The sequence below is a fragment of the Nicotiana sylvestris genome, chromosome 8 (assembly GCF_000393655.2).
Source record: "Nicotiana sylvestris chromosome 8, ASM39365v2, whole genome shotgun sequence".
Lineage (NCBI taxonomy): Eukaryota > Viridiplantae > Streptophyta > Magnoliopsida > Solanales > Solanaceae > Nicotiana > Nicotiana sylvestris.
In genome coordinates, this window is record NC_091064.1 from 181,793,437 (window position 1) to 181,815,955 (window position 22,519).

A 22,519-nucleotide genomic window follows, 5' to 3' on the forward strand; every position below is an offset into this window, starting at 1 on the left:
GATGATTGGGTGAATGTGAGGAATGTGATAGAGTTTCTTGCAAGATTTCACGAGCTAACTAAAAAAGTTTCAGGTTCACGTTATGTCACTTGTAATTCTCATTTTGAGGATGTATCTGAACTTTATTGTCATTTGAAAATGTGTTTAGCTAGTGAGGATGAGCATTTGAGAAAAATGGTTGAGCGAATGCAAGAAAAGTTCAAGAAGTATTGGGGTGAGCCTGAAAAGATGAATACAATGATTTTTATTGCTTCCGTCTAGGATCCACGTAACAAACTTGAATATGTTGAGGGAGCACTTGAAGAACTTTTTGGGGAGGAAAAAGGGAAGAAAATAAATGTCGAGGTGTATGCTTATATGAATTCTTTGTTTGGAGAGTATCTTAAAAAGTATTCAACTGGATCTTGTCCTCAATCTCCATCTAGTTCTACTTCATCTCACAACACATCTAATACATAGTGCATCAAAAATAAGGACTAAGCTTAGCTTGAAGAAACAAAAGGAAGACAATGGAAGTGGGAGTGCTAAATCGGAGTTGGATAAATACATTAGTGAAGAACAAGAGCCTTTTAGTGAAGAATTTGATATCTTGAATTGGTGGAAAACACATGCTCCTAGATTTCCTATTCTTTCGGAGTTGGCTCGTGATGTGTTGGCCATTCCAATTTCTAGTGTGGCGTCGGAATGCGCATTTAGTACTGGTGGTCGTATTCTTGATTCATTTAGGAGTTCATTGACTCCTAAAGGTGCGCAAGCTCTTATTTGTGTTCAAGATTGGCTTAGAGAAGAGAAGAATCCTATTAGTGTTGAAGAAGACTTGAAGTATCTTGAGGAACTCGAGCTTGGTAAGCTTTAATATTTTGTGTGTATTTTAGTTCAAAATAATATATCATGCTTTTTCATTTGTATGACATATTTGGTCGAATTATCTTTAGATATGGAAAATAATGGAAGCACTACTATCATTGTTTGATGTATAGTTGCAACTTGCATTTTGAGTGGTAAGTTTAATACTCTATTTGTTTGGTGATATACTTAATACTTTTGTAGTTTTGTTTTATTATCATCAAAATATAATATTCTAACTTATGATTTATATTTTTGTTAGGTTCAAGTGCAATCATGCCCCGTGCTCCTAAAGTATGCTCCGATATTTGGGAACACTTTGAGGTGAAAGAAGATAACGGAGAAGTTCGCAAAGTAGAGTGCAAGCATTGTGGTCAAGTCTATAATATTAATCCAAAGAGGAATGGAACAATTGGTTTAAGGAAGCATATTAAGCGTTGTCTTGCGTGTCTTCCTGGAATCCGTATTTAAGAATTAAGACTGTTTTTGTGTCCTCTCTGTTTTTGTTGCACTATGTTTAAGTGTTAAGACTGTTGCAGTTGGCCAATTGCATTGTGTTTAAGTGTTAAAACTGTTTTTGTTGCACTGTGTTTAAGTGTTAAGTGTTAAGACTGTTGCACTGTTAAGTTAATTCTGTATTTTTGCTGCATTCTGCTGCATCTGTTGGCTGTTGCACTGTTAATTACTTACTTCTGTTAATTCTGTTGTATAGTTGTGTAATGTGTAGTTGGTCGTCCCTTTTAGGCCAACTTTCAGCTTTGGAGTTAGGCAAAATTTTCATTTTGCAGTGCACTGGAGTGGCGTCAACTTGTATTTGCATTGTTGGTTCAATCATTCTTTAGCTAGTGATGTCTTGGCAATTTTTTAATCCTTTTAATTATTTGGTGTTTTAGCCTATACTTTGACTAATAACTCAATTCTTCCGAATTTGAACTCTAGAAAAGATTCCATGGCTTGATTATCAGTTGATTGTCTCAAATTCTCTATTCTTTATAGTTCGGAACAGATTCTTTCACAATTCACAGTGAAAGTTTCAGTTGTGCATGTGCACTGTTAGCATTGATTATTCAGCGATTATTAAACCGAAACCGTACCGAAACCGTACCGAACCAAATTAAGAAATACCGAACCGTACCGAAATATTTTGGTATGGTATTTGGTATACACAATTGATAAACCGAATACCGAAATACCGAACCGAAATTCTTAAATACCGAACCGAAATACCGAATGTCCACCCCTAGTTTACCTTATAATAACACCAAGCAACCCAAATGCTCATCCTAGGAGAAGCCCTTTTTACTCCTTTATTTCCATTTTATATGGCGATATTTGACTGGACACAATGTTTAATAAAGAAAGAAGGAAGACTGTTGGCACATATTATAAGTACCCTTAGAACTTATGGTCTTAAACACACCACGACATTTCTATGACTATAACAGCATGTCACTACAGGTAAAACGAGAAGTTTAAAGTTAAGAGTTCTCAAATGTAGACAAGTGTTATTCTTTTTGGAATAGACAAAAAGGGAAAGAGTGATATACCAAATGTAACAAAGGGAATACCAACTTTTATGTCTAACCTTTCAGTTCAGCTACTTCCATTTTCAATTTCCAATTAATTTCTTTTTAATTTATTATTTGCTTAATGGTAATATATACACAACAACAAACAACAACAACAAACCAGATGAATTCCCACAAGTGGGATCCTGGAAGTGTAAGATGTACGCAGTCTTACCCCTACCTTGGAAGAGCAGAGCGATCGTTTCCGATAGACCCTCGGCCAAAGAAAGGATGAAATGAAGTAATGACAATAATTAATAACAACAAGATAAAAAGAGAAAACCGAAGCCAAGATAGCAATTATACGCTAGGTAGTAATAGCAATCTAAGAATAAAAATATACATGCTAACCTAATGCTATCAAACTAAGGAAGACAAAGGAAAAACGCTCGACTACCTACTAACCTTCTACCCTAATCCTCAACCTTCATACCCTCCTATCAAGGGTCATGTCCTCAGTAAGCTCCAGCTACGACATGCCCCGCCTAATCACCTCTCACCAAAACTTCTTTGGTCTACCTCTATCCTGCTCGTACCCACCAAAGTTAACCTCTCACACCTCCTAATTGGGGCCTCTGTGCTTCTCCTCTTAACATGCCCGAACCATCTCAATCTCGCCTCCCGCATCTTATCCTCCACAGGGGACACACCCACCTTATCCCGAATAACTTCATTCCTAATCTTATCTAACCTAGTATGTCCACACATCCATCTCAGCTACTTTCATCTTCTAGACACGAGAGTTATCGACGGCCAACACTCTGCCCCATACAACATAGTCGGTCTAACCACTGCTACGTAGAACTTACCTTTAAGTTACAGCGGCACATTCTTATCACACAAACCACTGGAAGCGAGCTTCCACTTCATCCACCCTGCTCCAATACGATGCGTGACATCCTATCAATCTCTCCATCACCTTGTATTATTGACCAAGGTACTTGAAACTTCCTTTCCTGAGGATGACTTGTGTATCAAGCCTCACATCTATGTCTGCTTCCTGGATAACGTCGCTGAACTTGCACTCCAAGTCCTCCGTCTTGGTCCTGCTTAGCTTGAAACCATTAGACTCAAAAGTCTATCTCCAAACTTCCAGTCTCTCGTTAACACCACCTCGCGTCTCATCAATAAGAACTACATCATCTGCAAATAACATACACCATCGCACCTCCCCTTGAATGTGTCGCGTCAATGCGTCCAAAATAACATACACATCGCACCTCCCCTTGAACTACATCATAAGTTTTCCTTATTTTGAAATACTGCTTTTGAGTAAGTTCAGCCCCGAGTTACAATAAAAGTGTCTGAAACAGGAAAAACAGGTCCCAGGAGCATATGAGGCCAAAAGACAAAAGCATCACGGATTCTTCTTCCAACCTCTCACTCAATTATCATTACACAGTTCTTCATACCCCCTCCCCCCAAAAGAAAAAAAAAAAGGGAAAGGACGTAAAGCAGTAGGTAGGGCTTGTCATGCCTAACTAGTGGTTGCAGAATCAGTAGATTCGACAAGAAAATAATGCTGACTTGGAAATCAGTTCTATAAAAGGCATTAAGTACTGAAAGACAGTGTTCAACAGCTGAATCTAATGACATGCTCATGCACAGGAAAATTATTTGGGAGGCAGGAATAGCGCACCTGAATGCACAGACCCAGCAATGGGGATATTTCCTTCTTCAAATTGTCACGAATCAGACCAAATATCTTCTCTACACATGCGGTTAATTGTTGTTTAAACAGTAAAGCTGGATATCTTGCTTCCATATGTGACATTCCATCCTCCGATCCAATAAATTTCAAGGGCGACTTTAAACTCTGAAGAAGGTGAAAACACAAAAACCTGTTAGGTCTCTTGACGTAATCCAGCAATTTGAATGATGATAAAACCAAAAAGGTTAACGACAATCATAGCAGATTTGATAAGGATAAAGCACAACGCATTGAACAATAAATACACATACACAAACACACTAAATATGTACACACACACATAGATATTTCCAACACACACATAGATAGCCTTTCACCTTCCTCGGGGACCCAAGGGTGAAGGGGAAATGAAAGAGATAGAGCCCGGAGGATTTAAAGAAGACTTATCGAAGAGGACACACAAATCAAGCACTGAGGCCATAGACGACAGCAACATGACTCGTTGGCTAAGTTGCTTGGACTCGGGTACAGATATCCGATACAGTTGCCGATCTAGATGTCGGATCCTTCATGATCTAAATCTTAAGATTCGGGGTACGGATCCAGGTATGGTAAATGCGCCGGGACAGGCTAAAAATAATTCAAATATCTAAAATAGAGTCATAAAAATATGCATAAATTATGAGACATTATGTGGAAAACTTACAAGGTATTCCGAGGAGGAGAAAATATTGATCAAGAGGAGAATCCAAGAAGGAGATAAAAGGAAAAGGACTGACATAGAAATTTCTACATACAAGGTATTCCATTTTCTTCAATTTCACCTTACCTTTTGTTTAATTTCAGAAATTATTGTATCTCTCCCTAAATTCTCTCGATTTTAGTCAAAGTACCCAAAATCGGTTGACCATATCCCACACCAACACCCACGTCGTGTCAACACGGATGCGAAACCAAAAGAAAAGAGTCCGAGCAACCTACCTCGTTGGCCACATAGATATAGCTTTCCCAACAAGAGAAGAAGAAAAAGGCATCAAAGGATTTCTAGCATAAAGTTGTGGGAAAGAATACGTGAAGGCGATGAGATCTATACAGGATAGGATAACACTAGGCTGATACCGCGTCCCAGTGATTTGCTCGGTGGTTAGAGCGCAGTGCGTGATGTGTGAGCTAGCCGTCATGACTCATGGGTTTAAACCCTATCAAAGACAAACAACTTGGTATTTAAGTGGAGAAGGGTAGATGGCGAGCTCATATACACCGAATTTTGAATCATGAATCAATGACCCTCGAGGATTTTCGGTCATGCATAAAAGAAATTTTAACCACCCAAAAAGAATGGCAAGGTTCGCGATACAGTCAACTCATCCAATTTATGAGTATGCAGACACAATTTTGTAATTTTCTTAACTACATAGAAATACAAATAATATTTTGCAGCTAAAAATAGAGGGGTTTATGTTAATTTTTCACTTTCTACTTTATCAAAAACTTTCCAATTACAATCATGATCAAATACTATTGGATATTAGTAACAACGGAACATGATTACACTATTACAAACACCAGATTTTTCCTTATCATCTCTATACACAACTTACTTGTGCGACCCTCCCATTTAGTGCAGAACCGCCTCCAGAACGCTGAGAAGTACTAAAGAATCCATTCGCCCTCAAATTTCTTTGCAAAAGACAGAGAAGTGCAGATGCATTCGATAACCAATAAGGCAATGTGACATCCTCATCTCCGACCTGACACCCCAAGAAAATAGAAGAAAGAAGAAAACCTGGTTAAAGATGAATGAAACTAAAGACACTAGCTCGTCTAAAACTACCAGATAGCTGCATCTTTTTGAAAACTGCATTTATTCAAAAAGGAAAAGGTAGCCTTTCATTTAGAATAAAACTGTCATTTGTTCAACGATCACAGTTGGTACAATAGATAGCAAGGTGATCACACACTAGGTTAGGAAGCCACCTGGATGTACAGCTACATATCATGGTAAGCAAGTTATTAGAGGCACTGTCTATACAATGAGTTCGGTTCAATACTTAGCAAGGTGGTTCACAACTAGGTTAGCAAGCCAACCCAGATATGCAGCTGCATATCATGGTAAGCAAGTAATTATAGGCTTGTCTGCAAAAAGATTTGAAACTTTGTATTGAACTGTATAGCCGCCTCTGACAAGGAAGGTATAGCCTAGCGGTAAGGACCTGCCACCTCCAAACATAAGGTTAAGGTCCGGGGTCACACAGGTAATGAAGCAGGGATTAGGAAAAGAGCCATTGTTGGGCTCTTGGGTGGGGTAAAGATGGGTGGGTTTATCACATCAAAAAAAAAAATTGCATAGACCACTTCATCCAAATATTTAAGATGAAGCACATTTATTTGCAGGCCAATTCTTTTTCACAGGTCAAGCATATGAAATATTTGTTGATAAGCAGCCGAGAGAGTTGAATCCAGGATCTTTTAAAGAAGTATGAACCGAATCCAGGACCTTTAAAGTGTATGAACCACCTCATCTAAAAGCTTATTTTGTTAAGGAACACTTCTATTGTTTTTAGATCTGCAACTCAATGGATTTAGGACTAGGACCACAACTCCAACTTCTTGGTAGTCCCTTCAAAAAGTTCCATATATGTTGCTTAATCTCACAGTAGTCACATCTGACAAACACATCAATCCAAAGCAGCCATTAGCATTTTGACTTGCTCAAGATTGCACCACAGCGTGTTAATTTGGAGAAAATCAAAGATAATATCCACAGAAATAGAAAAGTTGGTCGAGGGATTTACTCATAACATGGTAACCAAAAGCACAAAAACAAACAATTAATATAAATGTAACCTTGAATCGGCTACAATCTGAAAAGATACACTTACGCAAAACCTGGTTATGAACTACATAATGAAGCATCAAGTAGTTTGACAAAGCCAAACAGAATTTAAAAATTAAGAAATCCTTTACCCCCAAGGACATCAAAGAGATTACCTTCAAAACTTCATTGATACCCGCAATGATAAAGTCAAAAATAGCAGTCCTCTCTGACTCAAAGGCATGCCAGTGAAGGAGGCACCTGTAGATGACACAAGCAGCAACTGGCTTTCCATCTTTAAATCCCAAATTCTCTTTGATACACCGTGAAAGAATTTCAGAGTTCTCCTGCAACAGAGACTTCACTTTAAAGAAGCGTACATCAAAGCCACCTTTACTTAGACCTTTTACACTAGTTACCTACTAAACTTACAGTTGGGACAGAGGGTAACTAGAGTAGGGGGAACTCATCACTTTTCTCTCACAAGGGAAATTAGTTCTTTCACGCGTTGTTTTACAACTAGAAGGGAAGTAAATGAGATTCAATCCTCTATAATCCTCTTCTACTACCTGAATGCCAGTACCCTTCATCACTCCTGTCCATTAGTTTTCTTAAACTTCGCATCCACCCTCCCCAACAGTGATAACCAGGCCATCATGGCAAAGAAAAACATAAATCATCACAAGTTTTGAAACAGAAAGAAACCTGCTGCTTTTCACTGGTCAACTTAGCTCTACGCGAATCAGAAAATCCTTGAGCAAGAGGAGGTATGATTTTTGTTGGAGTGGGAGATTCCTAACGAACATAACACAACCGTTAGTGATCAAGAAATAGAGAAATGGAACTACATACTTAAACTGAGACTGCAAAAAAGGATACTTACAAATGAAGATTTACGATCGGCAGAGGGCAGAGCGAGTGCACCAGAAAATTTCTGCACAAAGGGGACAAAAGTTTATTGGATCTAGAGCTATAGCATGCAAGGAAGAATTCTCCGCCATGGTTTATACATTATAAGTTAACATATAACAGCTTACATCGATAAAAGGCTTGGCAAAACCAGCACGATTGCTCCTCGGAGTTACACCCAGTGCTTTCTGTCGGAGGATATGATTTTCATCCTCTAAATTTGAGAGCTTCTCTTGCATACTGATATAGAAAAGAAGCATAAGTTTTAAAACATCTGGAAATCAACCAGTTATGAAAAACTATATGGTTGCAGCACCAAAAATGAGTGTAGATAGAGACAAATTCAACATTTTTAACAAACTAAAACAGATATCATTCCATTTCCTTATATATGTATACGTTTTACCATTAACAAGAAGCAGAAGACTAACTATGCGATGAGATTGCCCCAAACAACTTCTCATTGGTTTATTAAAATTACCCTTTTAAGTTTTGTTGGAGTTGTGAACATGTTTCTTCAACTGCTGTCAACTTGGAAATTGTGTTAGTAGACTCTTCTTTAGCCTTTAGTAGCTCATGCTCCAATGCTGAGTTCTTTTCCTCTAAGGCGCTCAATGAACTCTGGAAAGACAGCAAATAATAAGTATCCACAGTGTCAAGTCTTTGGCCATTCTTATAGGGTTAGAGTTGTTATAGAGCATGTGAACTGGCTATCCGAGTTGCAGTAAGGCATGCACATCAGGCCCTTTCTGCTCTAAAGCAAAAGCAATTAGCAGGACTCTCTTTAAAGTGATTGTCTACAAGAACAAGCAAGTCATCTAGAAGTAGTATCTTGCAACTTATATTAATCAGTCATTAAATGCAAATAATTCCAAATGTCAGCTAATCATAATAAATATATAAATATTTCATCTAGTAGTTACAGCTTAATTTCTTGTGGTTATAGAAGCCTTAAAGACATCCAGCCACCCTCTCCCCCCCCCCCCAAAAAAAAAAACAAGACAACGATAGACTTTCTTTTGATAACGGGTAACCAAGAAATCCCGAGGGCAAATGGCGCACGGCTCGAAACTCATGGATTAGGGCACACCCCTCTACCCGTCTCCAGTTAAAATACCAGGCTTTTGTTTGCAACATAGTTCGAACCTATGCCGTGCGCCTAACTCACACATCACGCGCTAAGCTCTTACTACTAGATCGAAGCCCTAGGGGCCAGAAGAAAGGCATATATAAGTCCTTCATTGACATTTGGAAAAAAAATGCATAACCTTCAGAGCTCTTATAAGCAACATGTTAGCATACAAACACTCTTACCATCAATGGATAAATTCTACATCATATTGTTCTAAGCTCTTAATCTCTTAAAATCTATGCAGATTTAGTGAAAATCTAGCACAATGGATTAAATAGACACAAAGGTGATGCCAATTAGTTGAGATTAAGGTTCAATCATCTAAGTAATTTTTTTTTTTGATAACCGACAAATCCCTTAGGGCCAGTGGCGCACGGTTAGAAACTCGGTGGAAAATGGGCCCGCTCCACTACCCTCCACTTAAATACCAAGCTTTTGTCTACGGCCGGGTACGCACCCGTGATGTGCACCTAACCCACACATCACAAGATGTACTCTTAAAAGTAGACCAAAGCCCAGGGGCTTGCTGGTATGTTTATTTTAGGTTTAATGTTTGCTAGAAATCTTTTAGTCTTGTTAAAGATTGTATCCTAGTAGAAAATGTAGAGACTTCTAGTGCTAGAGAGTCTAAATAGTTAAATATTGAATTGAAACGGGTCTAAATGGACCGACATAGATTGTGAGGATTTATATAGCCAACCCAAACCAGCTTGGGATTGAGAAGTAGTTGTTGCTGCTCATCCTCTTAAGCTTATAAACTTTCTGGCTGATCAAGATCCATTGGGCATAACAAAAGTCTTTCCATTCTAGAGAGTGACACTACCAGGCCAAGATGCATTATGAATTCCAACAAAGAGAGATGCTTAAAAGATGCTCACAACATGTAGAACTAAATTTCCACAAGGGAATCAATCATCCAATTTCAATATGAGTGCAATCAGAGTTGAATGCAAACAGAAAATCGCAGTTATATGACCTTCAGAAATGTATTTTCATTTCTTAGCTCAGTCACTGAAAAAACTTCTCTTTCCAAAGCAGCTTTCTCCTTCATGGATAAATCCAGTTGCCTTTGGAGCACAGCATTCTTGTTGACCTCATTGACTGCAGCCAACTTTGCTGCATCTAACTCAAGGCTTAAAGATTCTACAGTCTTGTGAAGTTTTGAAATTTCCACTAATTTAGCCTCATCATTAGATAGCTGCATCACAATGTTAAAAGGACATTTTGTTCAATTAGAGAGCAAAATATGGTACTGCATCAATAAATCATTCACATGTAAGTTAACAAATGGACTAGTACCCGCAATTTTTTTTCTAGTTGCAACCTCCAAGTGAGATCCTCCAACTGCTTTTCAAGCTTGGTTTTTGCTATACGAAGGGCACCAGCTTCATTAGCTTCCTGTACAAGGGAAAAACAAAGTGTCAACTCTTCAAAGAGAAATAATAGCTGAACTTTTGGAAAATTAGGGGAATAGAATTTCATCCGGAAAATCTGGCACATCAACTTTCATAATATCTGTGAGGCATGGCAACAATCCACAAGATTGAATCAAAATTGAAAAGATTCTATAGCGGCAACAGCCAACTAAAGCATATAAAAAGAATTATCTTGAATCTCTGACTAACATTCCATTCTGTAAACATTGTTCTTTTTTTCTTTTTAATATTGGTGGTGTTGGGGCCAACTTGCATACACCTCGATTAATTTCACTGGTACCTGCTACCTCCCACCAGCACAGGTACCGGGTAACTATATCCACTTAAGCATAGACGGATGGGAAGAAATAACCGATGGAATTTAAACCTGAGACCTCATGGTTCTCCGCCCACTTCATTGCCTGCTAGGCTACAGAGTAGCCTATGAGTTCTCTGTAAAATCTATCATCTCTTTTTTGATGGGGGCAGACAAATATATAGAATCTCAAGCACAACCAGCAAAAGCAAGAGCATCAATTTCGCAAATTTACAGTAAACAAAAACAAGATACAAACTGTAATATATTTACGCAAAAATGTACATTTGTTTTCATGGGGAGCCTAGATTTAGCATAAATGTAATGATATTAAATAAAATTACGCAACAAAATAAAGCAGATCTGAAAATGAAAACTACAGTACTGATATAAATGTGAACAGTAATAGATCCCAGCCATGCATAAAAAGGGAACAAATGGCAGTGTTTCTAACTTGGCTGCTAAAGCATAGTGTTTATCACTTACCCCTGACTCTAAGAACTTTGTAACTCGCATCTAATTTCTAAATCACTAGAAATGTGCGTACTAAAAGGCTATGGCTACACATATTCTGGTATTTTTCGTATGACTTATGCAAGCACAAAGTTGGGCAACTTACTCTGGGCTTCAAAATTTCATGAACAGACTAAATGACATGGTCACTAATAAAGGCAGGCTAATCTTTGTCAAGTCTTTGTATTACAGCATCGCATCTTCAGCAGATGCAACCATAAGCTTCTTTTGTCTAAAAGCAGCACACAGTCAGCTAGAGCAATAACTTATTCCGTGAAAATATTGTACCATCCAGCTACAACATTTCTCATCCTTCCTAACTACTTTTATCACAATTTTGGTCACTCATAAATATGAGGATATCTCCATCAAATGAAGAAATTTCAAGAAGAGCTTGTCAGTAAATACCAAACTAGACACTGAAAACAGAGGTACCATCCTTCTTACCTGTTTGAGCTTTCTGAACTCTCTTCTTGCCATTTTTCGCCTCCAAAGACATTGTATAGAAATAATATTGGACTGCCGATGACGAAACGCTGATCGAAACTTGCACATTCTCCAATGTGCCTATGCAGTAGCAGAAAGAATATCGAACATTAGCTTAGAACAATTCCTATTTTCCTTTCTTCTTTTTCTTGTTGGGGTGGGGTGAGGGGTGGGGGTCCAAACACACAACAACCACAACTTTTCATCGCATCTAAATAGTTCTTGTTTAATTTAAAAACTCAATTTTATAAAATGTAAAAGCCGCACAGGGTGGGAAAGGGAATATATATTCACCTGAATGATAGTAGCAGCCTTATTCTCCTTCCTGTATAAGAACTTCTGTCGAGCAGCAAAACCACGAACGCAAGACTGTATCAGTAGAGAAGCAGCATAAAGTTGCACATAAGCATTCCTCAAGATCCACTTCCGCATGTATTTTTGGATTATGATCGCAGCCGATGCTTCCTGCAGTGCAGCATATAAATTACGAGCAAGATAACCTGCAAAAGTCGACAATGCTTTCAAGCCTCATTTACTGCTAAGACCAAAATAAAAAAGCTGATGCAGGAAAAGCAGCCTGACATTAGCGTTAATTAATTAAAACACATAAAACGGACAAATACAAACAAGTAAGGAAATGCACACAAGTCAGATCACATACTGTTACAGCCAGACTGGAGACTTCATCTTTTTTCCAGATATGATAAGTTGGATACATTGTTTTTTCAGAAATAATTACTAGCAAGAGTTGTATATTAGACCAACAATTACAAAAACTCACGATGCAAAGCAAAAACATGACATCTATTATTTTGTAAATAAAGCTGCTTCCATTAAATATATGAGAGCACATCACTTAAATCTTTATCCAGGAGGAAATATGCCATTAATTGTTGCATATGTGGCTTTGTTTTACTCTATGATCATAAGGATACCGTCAGTTTCCATCTTAACAAACTGTTCAATCCTAGAAATCTGCCTGAGAGAAAAGACCCCTGCAGCCTAATTATATCACCTAGGAAATTGACCCTTGTTACAAACCCAGTGTAGTCCCACAAGTGGGGTCTGGGGAGGGTAGAGTGTACACAGACCTTACTTTGCCTTTAAAAAGGCAGAGAGGCCTGAACAAAATGAAATTGACTGGTTTAACAGCCTAATTAAATTTTTGCGAGAACAAATTGAATATTTGAATTTCCTGCTTCTAATTTTTCAGTTATACTGGCATCAAACAAAATCTTTATGATTTACACTGCATTTTATTATTTATTGGTCCCATTAATGAAAAGCAGTTAAACCAGAAACGTTAGGAGAATCCTAAGAGGTGGCAAAGCCTAACCACAAATCAAACTAGATGAATATCAAACTCATCATAAAAACATCAAAGGTTCCTTCTAAACAAAGTTTTGTTCCCCAACAAAACAAGAACCAAAAAGTAGTGGATAAGGGGAACCAAAACCACAACTTATTTCTACTAGGCTAGAAACAAACAGTATATTACATTGTATTTCATCAAAAATAATAAATTTAAACTAGGAATAGGCAGAAAGTAACATCATTCCCTTCTCATCTAAAGATTCACGCAAAAAGGGATAACCAAAGCAAACTATTGCGGTAGTAATAAGCACATGAATATCATTTTGTGGAGAGCAGACAGTTATGCACTATTCTGGACGAAGTATAGTTTAGCAGCAAGACATTATACTGAGAGAAAGGACCTCTGCAGCAAGACTGTAGACGAATTGCAGCCAATCGGTTTGAGATGAAGTCCTTGCGTGCAAGAAATGTACGTAGCCGACTTTGTATTTGCTTCGCAGAAGAGTCCAAAATCTCAGCACGACGTGAGTCTAAAACACCAATCTGGCCAGCCCTAAGGAATACTTTTGTCTTTCCCAACTGCAGAAATGAGAACGACAACATTACTTCAAGAAACTCACAGCATGAATTAACAAACTTAAAATTTGCAATTGCTAGAGCATCAAACTTCAAAAAGTTAGTGCAAAAGCTTATTACAGCAACCTGATAATTCCCGAGCTTGAGTTTCTGCAATATTTTCTCTGTGATGGTTTTTTCATCATTACTGGACGCATAGGAGAAAAGCAAATTAAAGATCAAACAAAGTGGACTAAGATACAAAATTTACATCCAGTGCAGGAAGGGACCAAAACAACATTGTTGTTTAATAATGAAGGATATTGTAACTAAAACATTCAGCTAACATTCTCCTGCATGCTTTTAGTTTTACTTTTAAGAAAAAAACATAATCCAGCATAATCACAACAATGAAATATTTCCTTCTTTTAACAGAAGCGATTAAGACGAATATATAATGCCACCTCTATAGATCTTCAAAAATCGAGGCTATCACACCAAAACATCTTGCCGGAAAGGGCTGAAAGAGTAGTTCTCTAAATAAACCCGAAGGATGACAGCCACATCTCATTACCAAAAAGGAAAGCTCTAGATATTGATAAGACTGTAGAATCAGTTATACATTGATCGCATATAGACATATAACAATGTTTTGGGTAGCCATATGCTGCAAATACAGAAGATGGTAAGACTAATCTCATCATCCAACTTTATTTTTCCAAACTCTAATATTACCTATCTTGCTCGGACACTCTGAAAATGTCGATGCGTGCATGTCGGATCTTCCAAAAGTAGTTCGTTTTTGGAGGATGCGACACGGGTGCGGCAGCTGATTTAAAGACCCCACGCAACATAGAATGTTACCCCGGTTACTATTAATCAAATCACTCTCATGCCTTATACCAGTCTTTAAAAGAATCCAAGCAGGGTCCATTCTGTTAACCTAAGTTGCTCCGATACAGCAATTTAGGTGCAGCACCCGTGTCGACATGACACTAATATGGGCGTGGGTATTGGATTTATGCCGGATCTGGTCAAATAATTTTGGATACTTCAACCACAACGGAAGGAAAAGTTCGAGACAAGATATAATTTGATTCCCAAAATCAGAAAACTAGGGTAAATTTGAAGAAAATAGCATACCTTATCTAGGAAATCAATCATTTACTTATCTACAACTTGAGAAAGAAATCCACACTTTACAAGCTATACATAAGTAGCCCGAAACTTTTTTCAAAATTTAGAGATATTTTTAGATTTTAATTTATTTTTGAATTCAGATCCCCGCACCCGTATCCGTACTAGGATCTGTATCCCAAATTTTAGAATTTACATTTCGAAGGATCCGACTTCTAGATCCGCAGCTGTGTCCGAGCAGCTTAGCTATTAACAGAAAGTAGCAAATATTTTTATTTTGGTTAAATGAAACTTCAAAAGATAATATAATAGGTAAATCATAACACCAAAGTGTATTTTACTAGTTAAATGAGTTTGAATTCTTCAGATACATGTAAAGAATAACACTGAAATTTTAGGACGTATAAAAATAAACAGAGGCAGACATGATTTGGCACTAAGGGAATACTAATCATAAAAAAGTTAACCTGCCAAAGCAGAGAATTTCAATTGTTTGACTTGACAAGGATTGTCTACCTTCCCAGGTTAGAGGTAAAATCTGTGTACACACTAACCTCCCCAGACTCCACTTGTGAGATTACACTCAGTTTGTTGTTGTTTGTTGTTGTTGACTGGACAAGTATTGTAGGACACAACTTCATAACAGAAGCAACTAGGGTTCAGTAGAGCAGGGGACAAAGCCAGTACCCTATTGGCCTATACCTAGATAAGTTCATCACCTATATAGTCATCCTAAACAGCAGCAGAAAAGGATCGAATGCACGCACTCAGCTAACACAAGCTCTACACAAAATGCAGAGTGAGTCGCTGACATATTAATCCAAGCATCATCAGCTACCTACTTCCACTTTGTACCTGGGCAAGTATGCCTTTTCTTCATTTTTGGTTGGGCTATGCCAGATAAACCAAACTCAAAAAAGTTCAGCTTCCCTTTCATCTTTCAGATGATTCAGAACAGCACTGTTAATCTTAAAGCTATATTACTTAGTGTTTACTTTAATTCTGCTGTTAAAAAAATTGTAAGAGAATTTTGATATTAAGCACTTTCAGGTATATTCAAATGATTTCAGCCCATGAAACTTCTTAATCTTAAACTTTTAAGAACAAGCCGCACAGAAATTCCTTCCTGCATAAGCTGGTCATTGCAAATCACACTTTGGATGAACAATTGTCATTTTAATCTGAATTTTAACATTTTCACAGATCTAACTAGCAAAAACATTATGTTGGTAGCTCTGCTAAACCAACCTATGGATTATATGCATGGAAATGTTTGCTGGTCATGTCGGATGCTTCCAAGCATCCCATTACAAATCCAATGCAAGAGAACAGAAAATCAAAAAACAAAAGGGTCAAATAATTTCACCAAAAAGAGTTATAATAGTCAGGACAAGATGCAAACCCACCTTCCATCCAACATGTCTAAAACAATCAGTCCAAATCGATCTATAAATTCATGGTAAGTTCTGCGTGTGGGATAACCTGCCAAACTTATGCGCACAGCCTCCAGAACACCCTGCATTGTATCAAATTATTGCTAAATGAGAACACAGCACCAAGAGAATGCACATGAATATCCTTTTTATTATCAAATGGTAAAGGAAAAAAGGAATTTGGAGCCAAAAGGATGCAGGAAAAAGCATCAGTATCACAAAGTTCAACACATCACTGTGCAACCCAATGGAAGAAGCAAAACCGATTTGAGAATTCAATAACACAAAGAGATCCCTGATTCACTCTATCGCACTCTAGAGCAAAGCAAATGAAGGTGTAATTAGAAAGAAGAGAAAACAAAAGCAAATTGCACTTATAATCAACAGTTTAAGAATTGAAATGAGTCAAATGATAGAAGATAACCAAACCGGAAAAAGATCAAGAAAATACTAAAAGAAGAACCCTTGTAAAAAGAAAACAAGCAGCGAAGTGACAAAAAACAACCCACCTGAGAGATATCATTCCAAAATAGGATAAGAGAATAATAGGCGAATCTTGAAGAACAATGAAAGAAAATTATGCATGTGAAGTAAATATAGCAGGCATGAAACAAGACTAGCCCTGGATGCCATACATTCCACTATATACCATATGCAAGAAACCAAGGTTAACAAGCATGAAGCAACTACATTGAAAAATCAAAAAGTCACATCTTATCAGTAATATGACTGAAGAGCCAAAACACTGACATATGGCAATAAATAAATTATATCAACTGACCCCACAACGCAGTTGGTGCAGGATGCTGAGATTTTCAAATTTTTGAGGCCGATTCAGAGAATTTGGCTTCACACAACGAACATAGTGCGGTTCAGTTGAGCTGAGTGTCTCCATGAGAGCTTGAAGTTGTTGCTACAGAAAGAAGATGTGAAGGACAACATAAAACAACATTATCTAATAAATATATAATATATATCTAATCAAACTTTTGCAGCAACTGCTCTTTAAGGTGGTTCTCACGCACAACTTAGGAGAAACCTTGACACATAATCATTTAGTCTTTGACTTTAAGCAAGAGATGAATACATATCAATGCACCAGAAAGTAATGCACATCGCAAGGCCAAAACCAAAAGAATTGTGGAAAACAAAGTTCAAACCCTAGATTTTTTTAAATTAAGCAGAGTATGCACTGAACATTACAACTAAATGCATGTGTTCTCAACTTCTCATATATAATACAAAACTGAAATAAATACCACTTTCTGCAGATGTTTACAACAATACAAGCATTTACAAGATGTATACCCCCAGACACGTACACTAACATAGCATTCTTATCAAACATTACAAGGAGTCAACACAATGTTCATATTACTCTGCTTTAGCAACACATGCTCAATTTGTTTCAGCTCTCCTTAATCCTAAAAGGTTTAAATACGACTTCCCTGAAACATTTGACTGACCAGAAATTTACAGAAACACCATCGACCATCCGACCTATCACTATAATTTTACTCTCAGTTTTAAATAAACAGAGATACTTGACACCAGAGTGTATCAACCATGTTGGGGTAGAAATTGTGACATATTTAGGCTAATAACATGTCCAACGCATGCATCTATGCAAGAAATTGATTCGTGTTAGTTCCACCAAATGATGACAAGAAAATTTGTAAACTTAGCTTGTGATGTTAAATGCTGTGGCAGTAAACAGTGCCGCATTAGAGTAAGCTTCATACCTTAAACCGAGAAGCTACTGAAGAGAACTTGTATGATGACCTAGACGATTCTTCTCCAAGGAATGGAAAGAGACCAGCAATAAAAGGACACTTCGAAGAAGATAACAGATTACGGTGTTCTACCACGACATAATCACGATTTTTATCTAAGAACGTTTCTGTCTTATATGTGACCTACAAAATAAGAACAAAAACATGAGTAAAAATAGCAATCATTCTCTTCATGAACATAAACTGAGCTTTCAAATTCCTATTAGTCTGACATGCCTTGCCAGCATAATGGGAGATGGTAAAATCTGTTTCATAAAATTTCTCCTTCTCTAATCGTGGATGCCCCCGAAAATTCTGGAACAACTTATTTGAGAAAGTTTGATGCGTTGACTTTGGGAACATGCTGCAATGGTGAATACATAAAGATAAGGAGATGTTACACCCAAAATTCCTAAAAGAGAATAAATTGAACAAATCACATCACATATTTTATACCAAGCTTCATCCAGAAGAGCAATTACCCCAATAGGCTTCTGCAAAACACATTTGACATTAAGTCAAAACAAAACTCCAGTTTCAAAGTAGAAAGCGAAAAGTGCAAAAACCCAAAATATGAGAAGTGCAAAAATGCGACTAGGTCCAGGGGACTTGAAGTTCAAAGCTTGAAGTGCAACATACAATTTATGAAAAATTAGAAACTACGGAACACGTGAGTTTAGTACTATAATAATCAAATTGCAATTATAAAAATATAATAATGCCGTCATTAATCCAACTTCTCAAAGTTGAGATTCAATGTACAGACTAGTTCTCACTGAGATCATTTAGAACATCATTATTTGAACTTGCCTACACTTCGCTAAAGAACATGGCTTTTCCCATGGAGCGTTAACCCCTTGCTTTTTGCGCCATCACTGGAAGTGACGAAGTGATGGCTCTTAATAACACTGGATAGAAGAAAAATCAAAATGAAATAAACCACAAAAGCTTCCAACGGTGAATCAATTTACATCTCCAATAACAACCTTGATGCATCTGGATTAACTAATAGTTAAGAACTGACAGCTCTGGCCAACAACAAAAGCATGGTGGTAGCTATATATAAGGTCTCCGGAATCAAGCATAAACTAAGAAAGTTGCACTAGTGGAGAAGACACGCTTTCAGAAGTAAATTATGCCCTTTTGCAAGTAAATTATACCCATACATCAGTTAGAAATTGATCGTAGTGAACCTTCAGGTTAATAAATACCTGTGGTTCTGGCAAGCTACAATGTCTAAAGTGCACAGCATGCCAAATGCCCAATGAAATATTATGAGAGATCCGAACACAAAGTATCATGATTGTATCCTCTTCAGAAATCTTATTTAGCTTACAATTTTCAGTGAATGATAAAACAAATATACACCATGATATTCAAGTAAGCACAAATTCATCACAAAACCAAGAAATTTAGCATATCCAAGTTTGCAATCTTTTCCTACATGAAATATGTGCTATAGAACATTTAATGTGTAATATCAGCTGACAACTTCATACAGATATTCTTTTGTCCTTGCAGTAAGGTTGCTCCTTAAGCTTACGCAAATCAATTTGAAGATCCCAACCACATTGCAAACTTTGTTTCATTCATTGCATCACCTAATTAACAGTCAAGTCAACTGTATAGGTACGATGTAAAATAGATTATGAGGAGAATAGCGTGGAACCTTCTCTATCAGATCCAAAACATCTTGGTTGTCTATAAATTCAATGTAACTCCAATTGATTTCCTCTTTCTGATATTCTTCTTGCTCCATCTTGAATACATGCTAGAGATTTAACAGGACCGAAATAAATAAGTAAAAGGTGAAAGAAGAAAAGGTGAAATCAAAAGGCCATAATAGCAATTAAGATTCATAAAATCTTTAGTTCTTTTATTAGAAGGGTAATTTATCCTAGAGCAGTACAACTTACCTCATTAAAATGTTGCTGAAGCTTTTCATTTGCAAAATTGATGCAGAATTGCTCAAAGCTGTACAAGGGGTAGTACCGAGAAATCAATTATTGGATTGTTCAGGTACCAATTTCGAGTTATTGCAATGTTTGGAAACCAAGATCCTTCTCGAAAATGAAGCTAAGAGAAGCATCCCAGAAATTCCAAGCAAAAGATATTAACAAACCATAGGAATATAAAAAATTGAGTTTCAAACATTAACATGAATTGCCTATGAGATGCAGTTGATAACAGCAAGAAAATCAGAATATTATTGCTAACTGAGTTGGCAAGATGGCAGAGCAGAAACTTGCGTCAGCGTAGCCATAGGGTAACTGAATATCTTCACCAAGTCCAAGTTTATGAAGTCAGCTGGATACAATGTGTTTCAAAGTTCATATAGCAAACCAGGGTCAGGAAGTGCATACAGTGTTCATATGATATTTGATACGGGTGTCAAAAATAGAATTGGTGTTGCTGTTTGATATCTTACAGCAGAGAAGATTGGGTGATGAGTGTCGTTTGTAGAGGATCATATTATGTTGTAGATGCTCTACTTCTTCGTATACTGTTTGTATACGGGGGATTATCCCATTCTTAACAAAATTACTTTATCAAAAGAAAAAATCTTACAACAGTAAGAACAGTGTCTGGAGTTGGAACAACTGTCATAGAGCATTGCCCAAACATATCTTCTTCTGTGATAAAGAAGGCTCTATTAATGAGAAGGTAGAAAACAATTCTATTTCAGTGATTCAGTCCTCGGTCTCCCTTCAACAATTCCATACTTTTCCACTACCACCTCCCTCCATAGAGCATGCTACTCAATCCTGAATCTCCATAACTATTTCCCTAATAAGGCCTTGTCGAAAACTTGGAGATATTTCACCCCCTGACTTCTTTGGAGATGTAACAAACTCATAGCTAAGTGAAACTTCCTATCCTCGTTTGTTGAATCCAATAGAAAGTTCCTGTGATACCTCTCAAATTTACCTGACACTGGCCAGTGCATGAAGCAATGACATAAAGTATGTAAAGATGCTCGACAGGGATACTCAAGCCCACCATAACCACTCGTCTTGTTCATCACTCCTCAGCAAGGATAAAGCTCATCCTTAGTGAAAGAGAGGACAAATAGTAAGTCAAAGCTTCAACCTCCATGGCTCGAATTTCTGAGTTCCTTATTCCCAGGCTTCCCCCCGCTCAGCTTCAAAAATTCATAACACCATTTAGCCAAAATTCTCCTTTGGTTCCTTGATTCTTCAAGTAGGACCATGATTTTGTGGATTCTAAAAATACTGATAAAAAATCAAAAGCATTGATTTTTCACCAACAATTTTTCAAGTTAGTAAGGACACCAGAAAACCATTTTTTCCTCTTTTTTTGGGTCAATCAAACATTTAGTCCATAGAGTCTAAGATGAAGGGGCAGGACTTACCCATCTGGGTTTTAAGGCAAAATACAAAAAATGTTCCTACTTTAAGCACATACTGCCTGCACATGATAGGCTAATATTTGTTTCAAACTCCTAGCTCGTGACAAGAACCAACTTAACATACAGCCCACTATATTGTGGACCAAAACGGGAAGACAATAACCAAGGGCTAAAGCAATAAGCTATTTCCACAATAACTCCAAGACTTTCCCGTTTATGAACATCCAATAATTTCTCAACCTTTTGTTTCCAGTTTAGGCTAAAACTCCTTATATAAAACTAGATTAATTAAACAAATTTTTCATAGCCAACTGTCATACCACTCTAAAACATTATTAGTGAAATTTCAATAATTGCCAGCAACCATATACTTCTTAAGTTTCAATCAAGCTTTCAGTAAAGCATGAATAACATTAAAATAAAAGGCTTGTGAGCTCACATCTAAAATATAGACCATTGCTTTTAGGTGCTAAACATCACCCAAGCTCAACATAAGACTGCCTTTCATATTTCATTACATGTTTTTTCCCAAAATTAAGGCATGACCTTTTACCGGCTGGCAAAACCAGTAGGAGCATATGCCTACAATCTGGAGTTTTTAAATTCCTTTTTTTTCACCCAAATGAGTAATTTTAAGTTGAAGTTGCACAATTAAAGAAGGCTCAACTGGAAATTCCATTACAACTGCAGTAAAGAGGATGCAATGTCAAAAATTCAGACTTGAGCCAAAAATAATTGATCAACTGCTTCGGGGTGTCTATTATTTACAAATCTGATTCTAGAAGGACTTCCAATAACCTTTATTTTCCACATTTAAGTAAATATAGCAACCTATTATCTTCCTTATATTACATGATTTTTGAAAGAAAATAAAAGGCAAAAAAGATAACATGTAACTAACCTGTTCTGCTTAAAGCATTCAAATCCATATATATCCAAAACACCAATTTGTATCTGGGAATCAGGATCTTGCCCAACAGATCTATTAATCTTTTCAACTAACCTGAAAGCGATGGTACAATACTCTTACAGAAACAACTAATGTTAACAGAATATTGACTATTGGATACTGTAAACGAATTCTAGATTACCAACCAATCAAATAATTGGGCATAAACAGTCTTCGCTAACGTATCACGTCCTGCAACAGCAGCACTACAATCAAGAGCCTTAATGATGATGCCTTCGTGAGTTTGAATTGATCTTGTACAAAGTGTGGTCACTAACAGCTGGTCATCACACCTTTAAAAGGGAGTAATTGGGGATCAGTTGGACTGTGAAGACGCT

At 37.2% G+C, this 22,519-nt stretch overlaps 1 protein-coding gene across 1 annotated transcript in view; it reads right to left on the minus strand.

Annotated features, from left to right (window-relative positions):
- LOC104241003 (myosin-15) overlaps nt 1-22,519 on the minus strand; it is a 52,911-nt gene that overhangs the window by 10,957 nt on the left and 19,435 nt on the right. The window contains exons 9-30 of the mRNA XM_009795903.2: nt 22,328-22,474; nt 22,134-22,235; nt 19,779-19,836; nt 19,532-19,633; nt 18,319-18,356; nt 18,100-18,226; nt 17,833-18,006; nt 16,872-17,003; nt 16,064-16,173; nt 13,668-13,728; nt 13,367-13,544; nt 11,946-12,151; nt 11,613-11,732; nt 10,221-10,319; nt 9,898-10,119; nt 8,271-8,410; nt 7,918-8,029; nt 7,764-7,814; nt 7,586-7,675; nt 7,057-7,227; nt 5,667-5,816; nt 4,054-4,230 (exon numbers count right to left, since the gene is read on the minus strand). Coding sequence (XP_009794205.1) covers nt 4,054-4,230; nt 5,667-5,816; nt 7,057-7,227; nt 7,586-7,675; nt 7,764-7,814; nt 7,918-8,029; nt 8,271-8,410; nt 9,898-10,119; nt 10,221-10,319; nt 11,613-11,732; nt 11,946-12,151; nt 13,367-13,544; nt 13,668-13,728; nt 16,064-16,173; nt 16,872-17,003; nt 17,833-18,006; nt 18,100-18,226; nt 18,319-18,356; nt 19,532-19,633; nt 19,779-19,836; nt 22,134-22,235; nt 22,328-22,474 — 2,767 coding nt within the window. The remainder of the gene's footprint in view (nt 1-4,053; nt 4,231-5,666; nt 5,817-7,056; nt 7,228-7,585; nt 7,676-7,763; nt 7,815-7,917; nt 8,030-8,270; nt 8,411-9,897; nt 10,120-10,220; nt 10,320-11,612; nt 11,733-11,945; nt 12,152-13,366; nt 13,545-13,667; nt 13,729-16,063; nt 16,174-16,871; nt 17,004-17,832; nt 18,007-18,099; nt 18,227-18,318; nt 18,357-19,531; nt 19,634-19,778; nt 19,837-22,133; nt 22,236-22,327; nt 22,475-22,519) is intronic.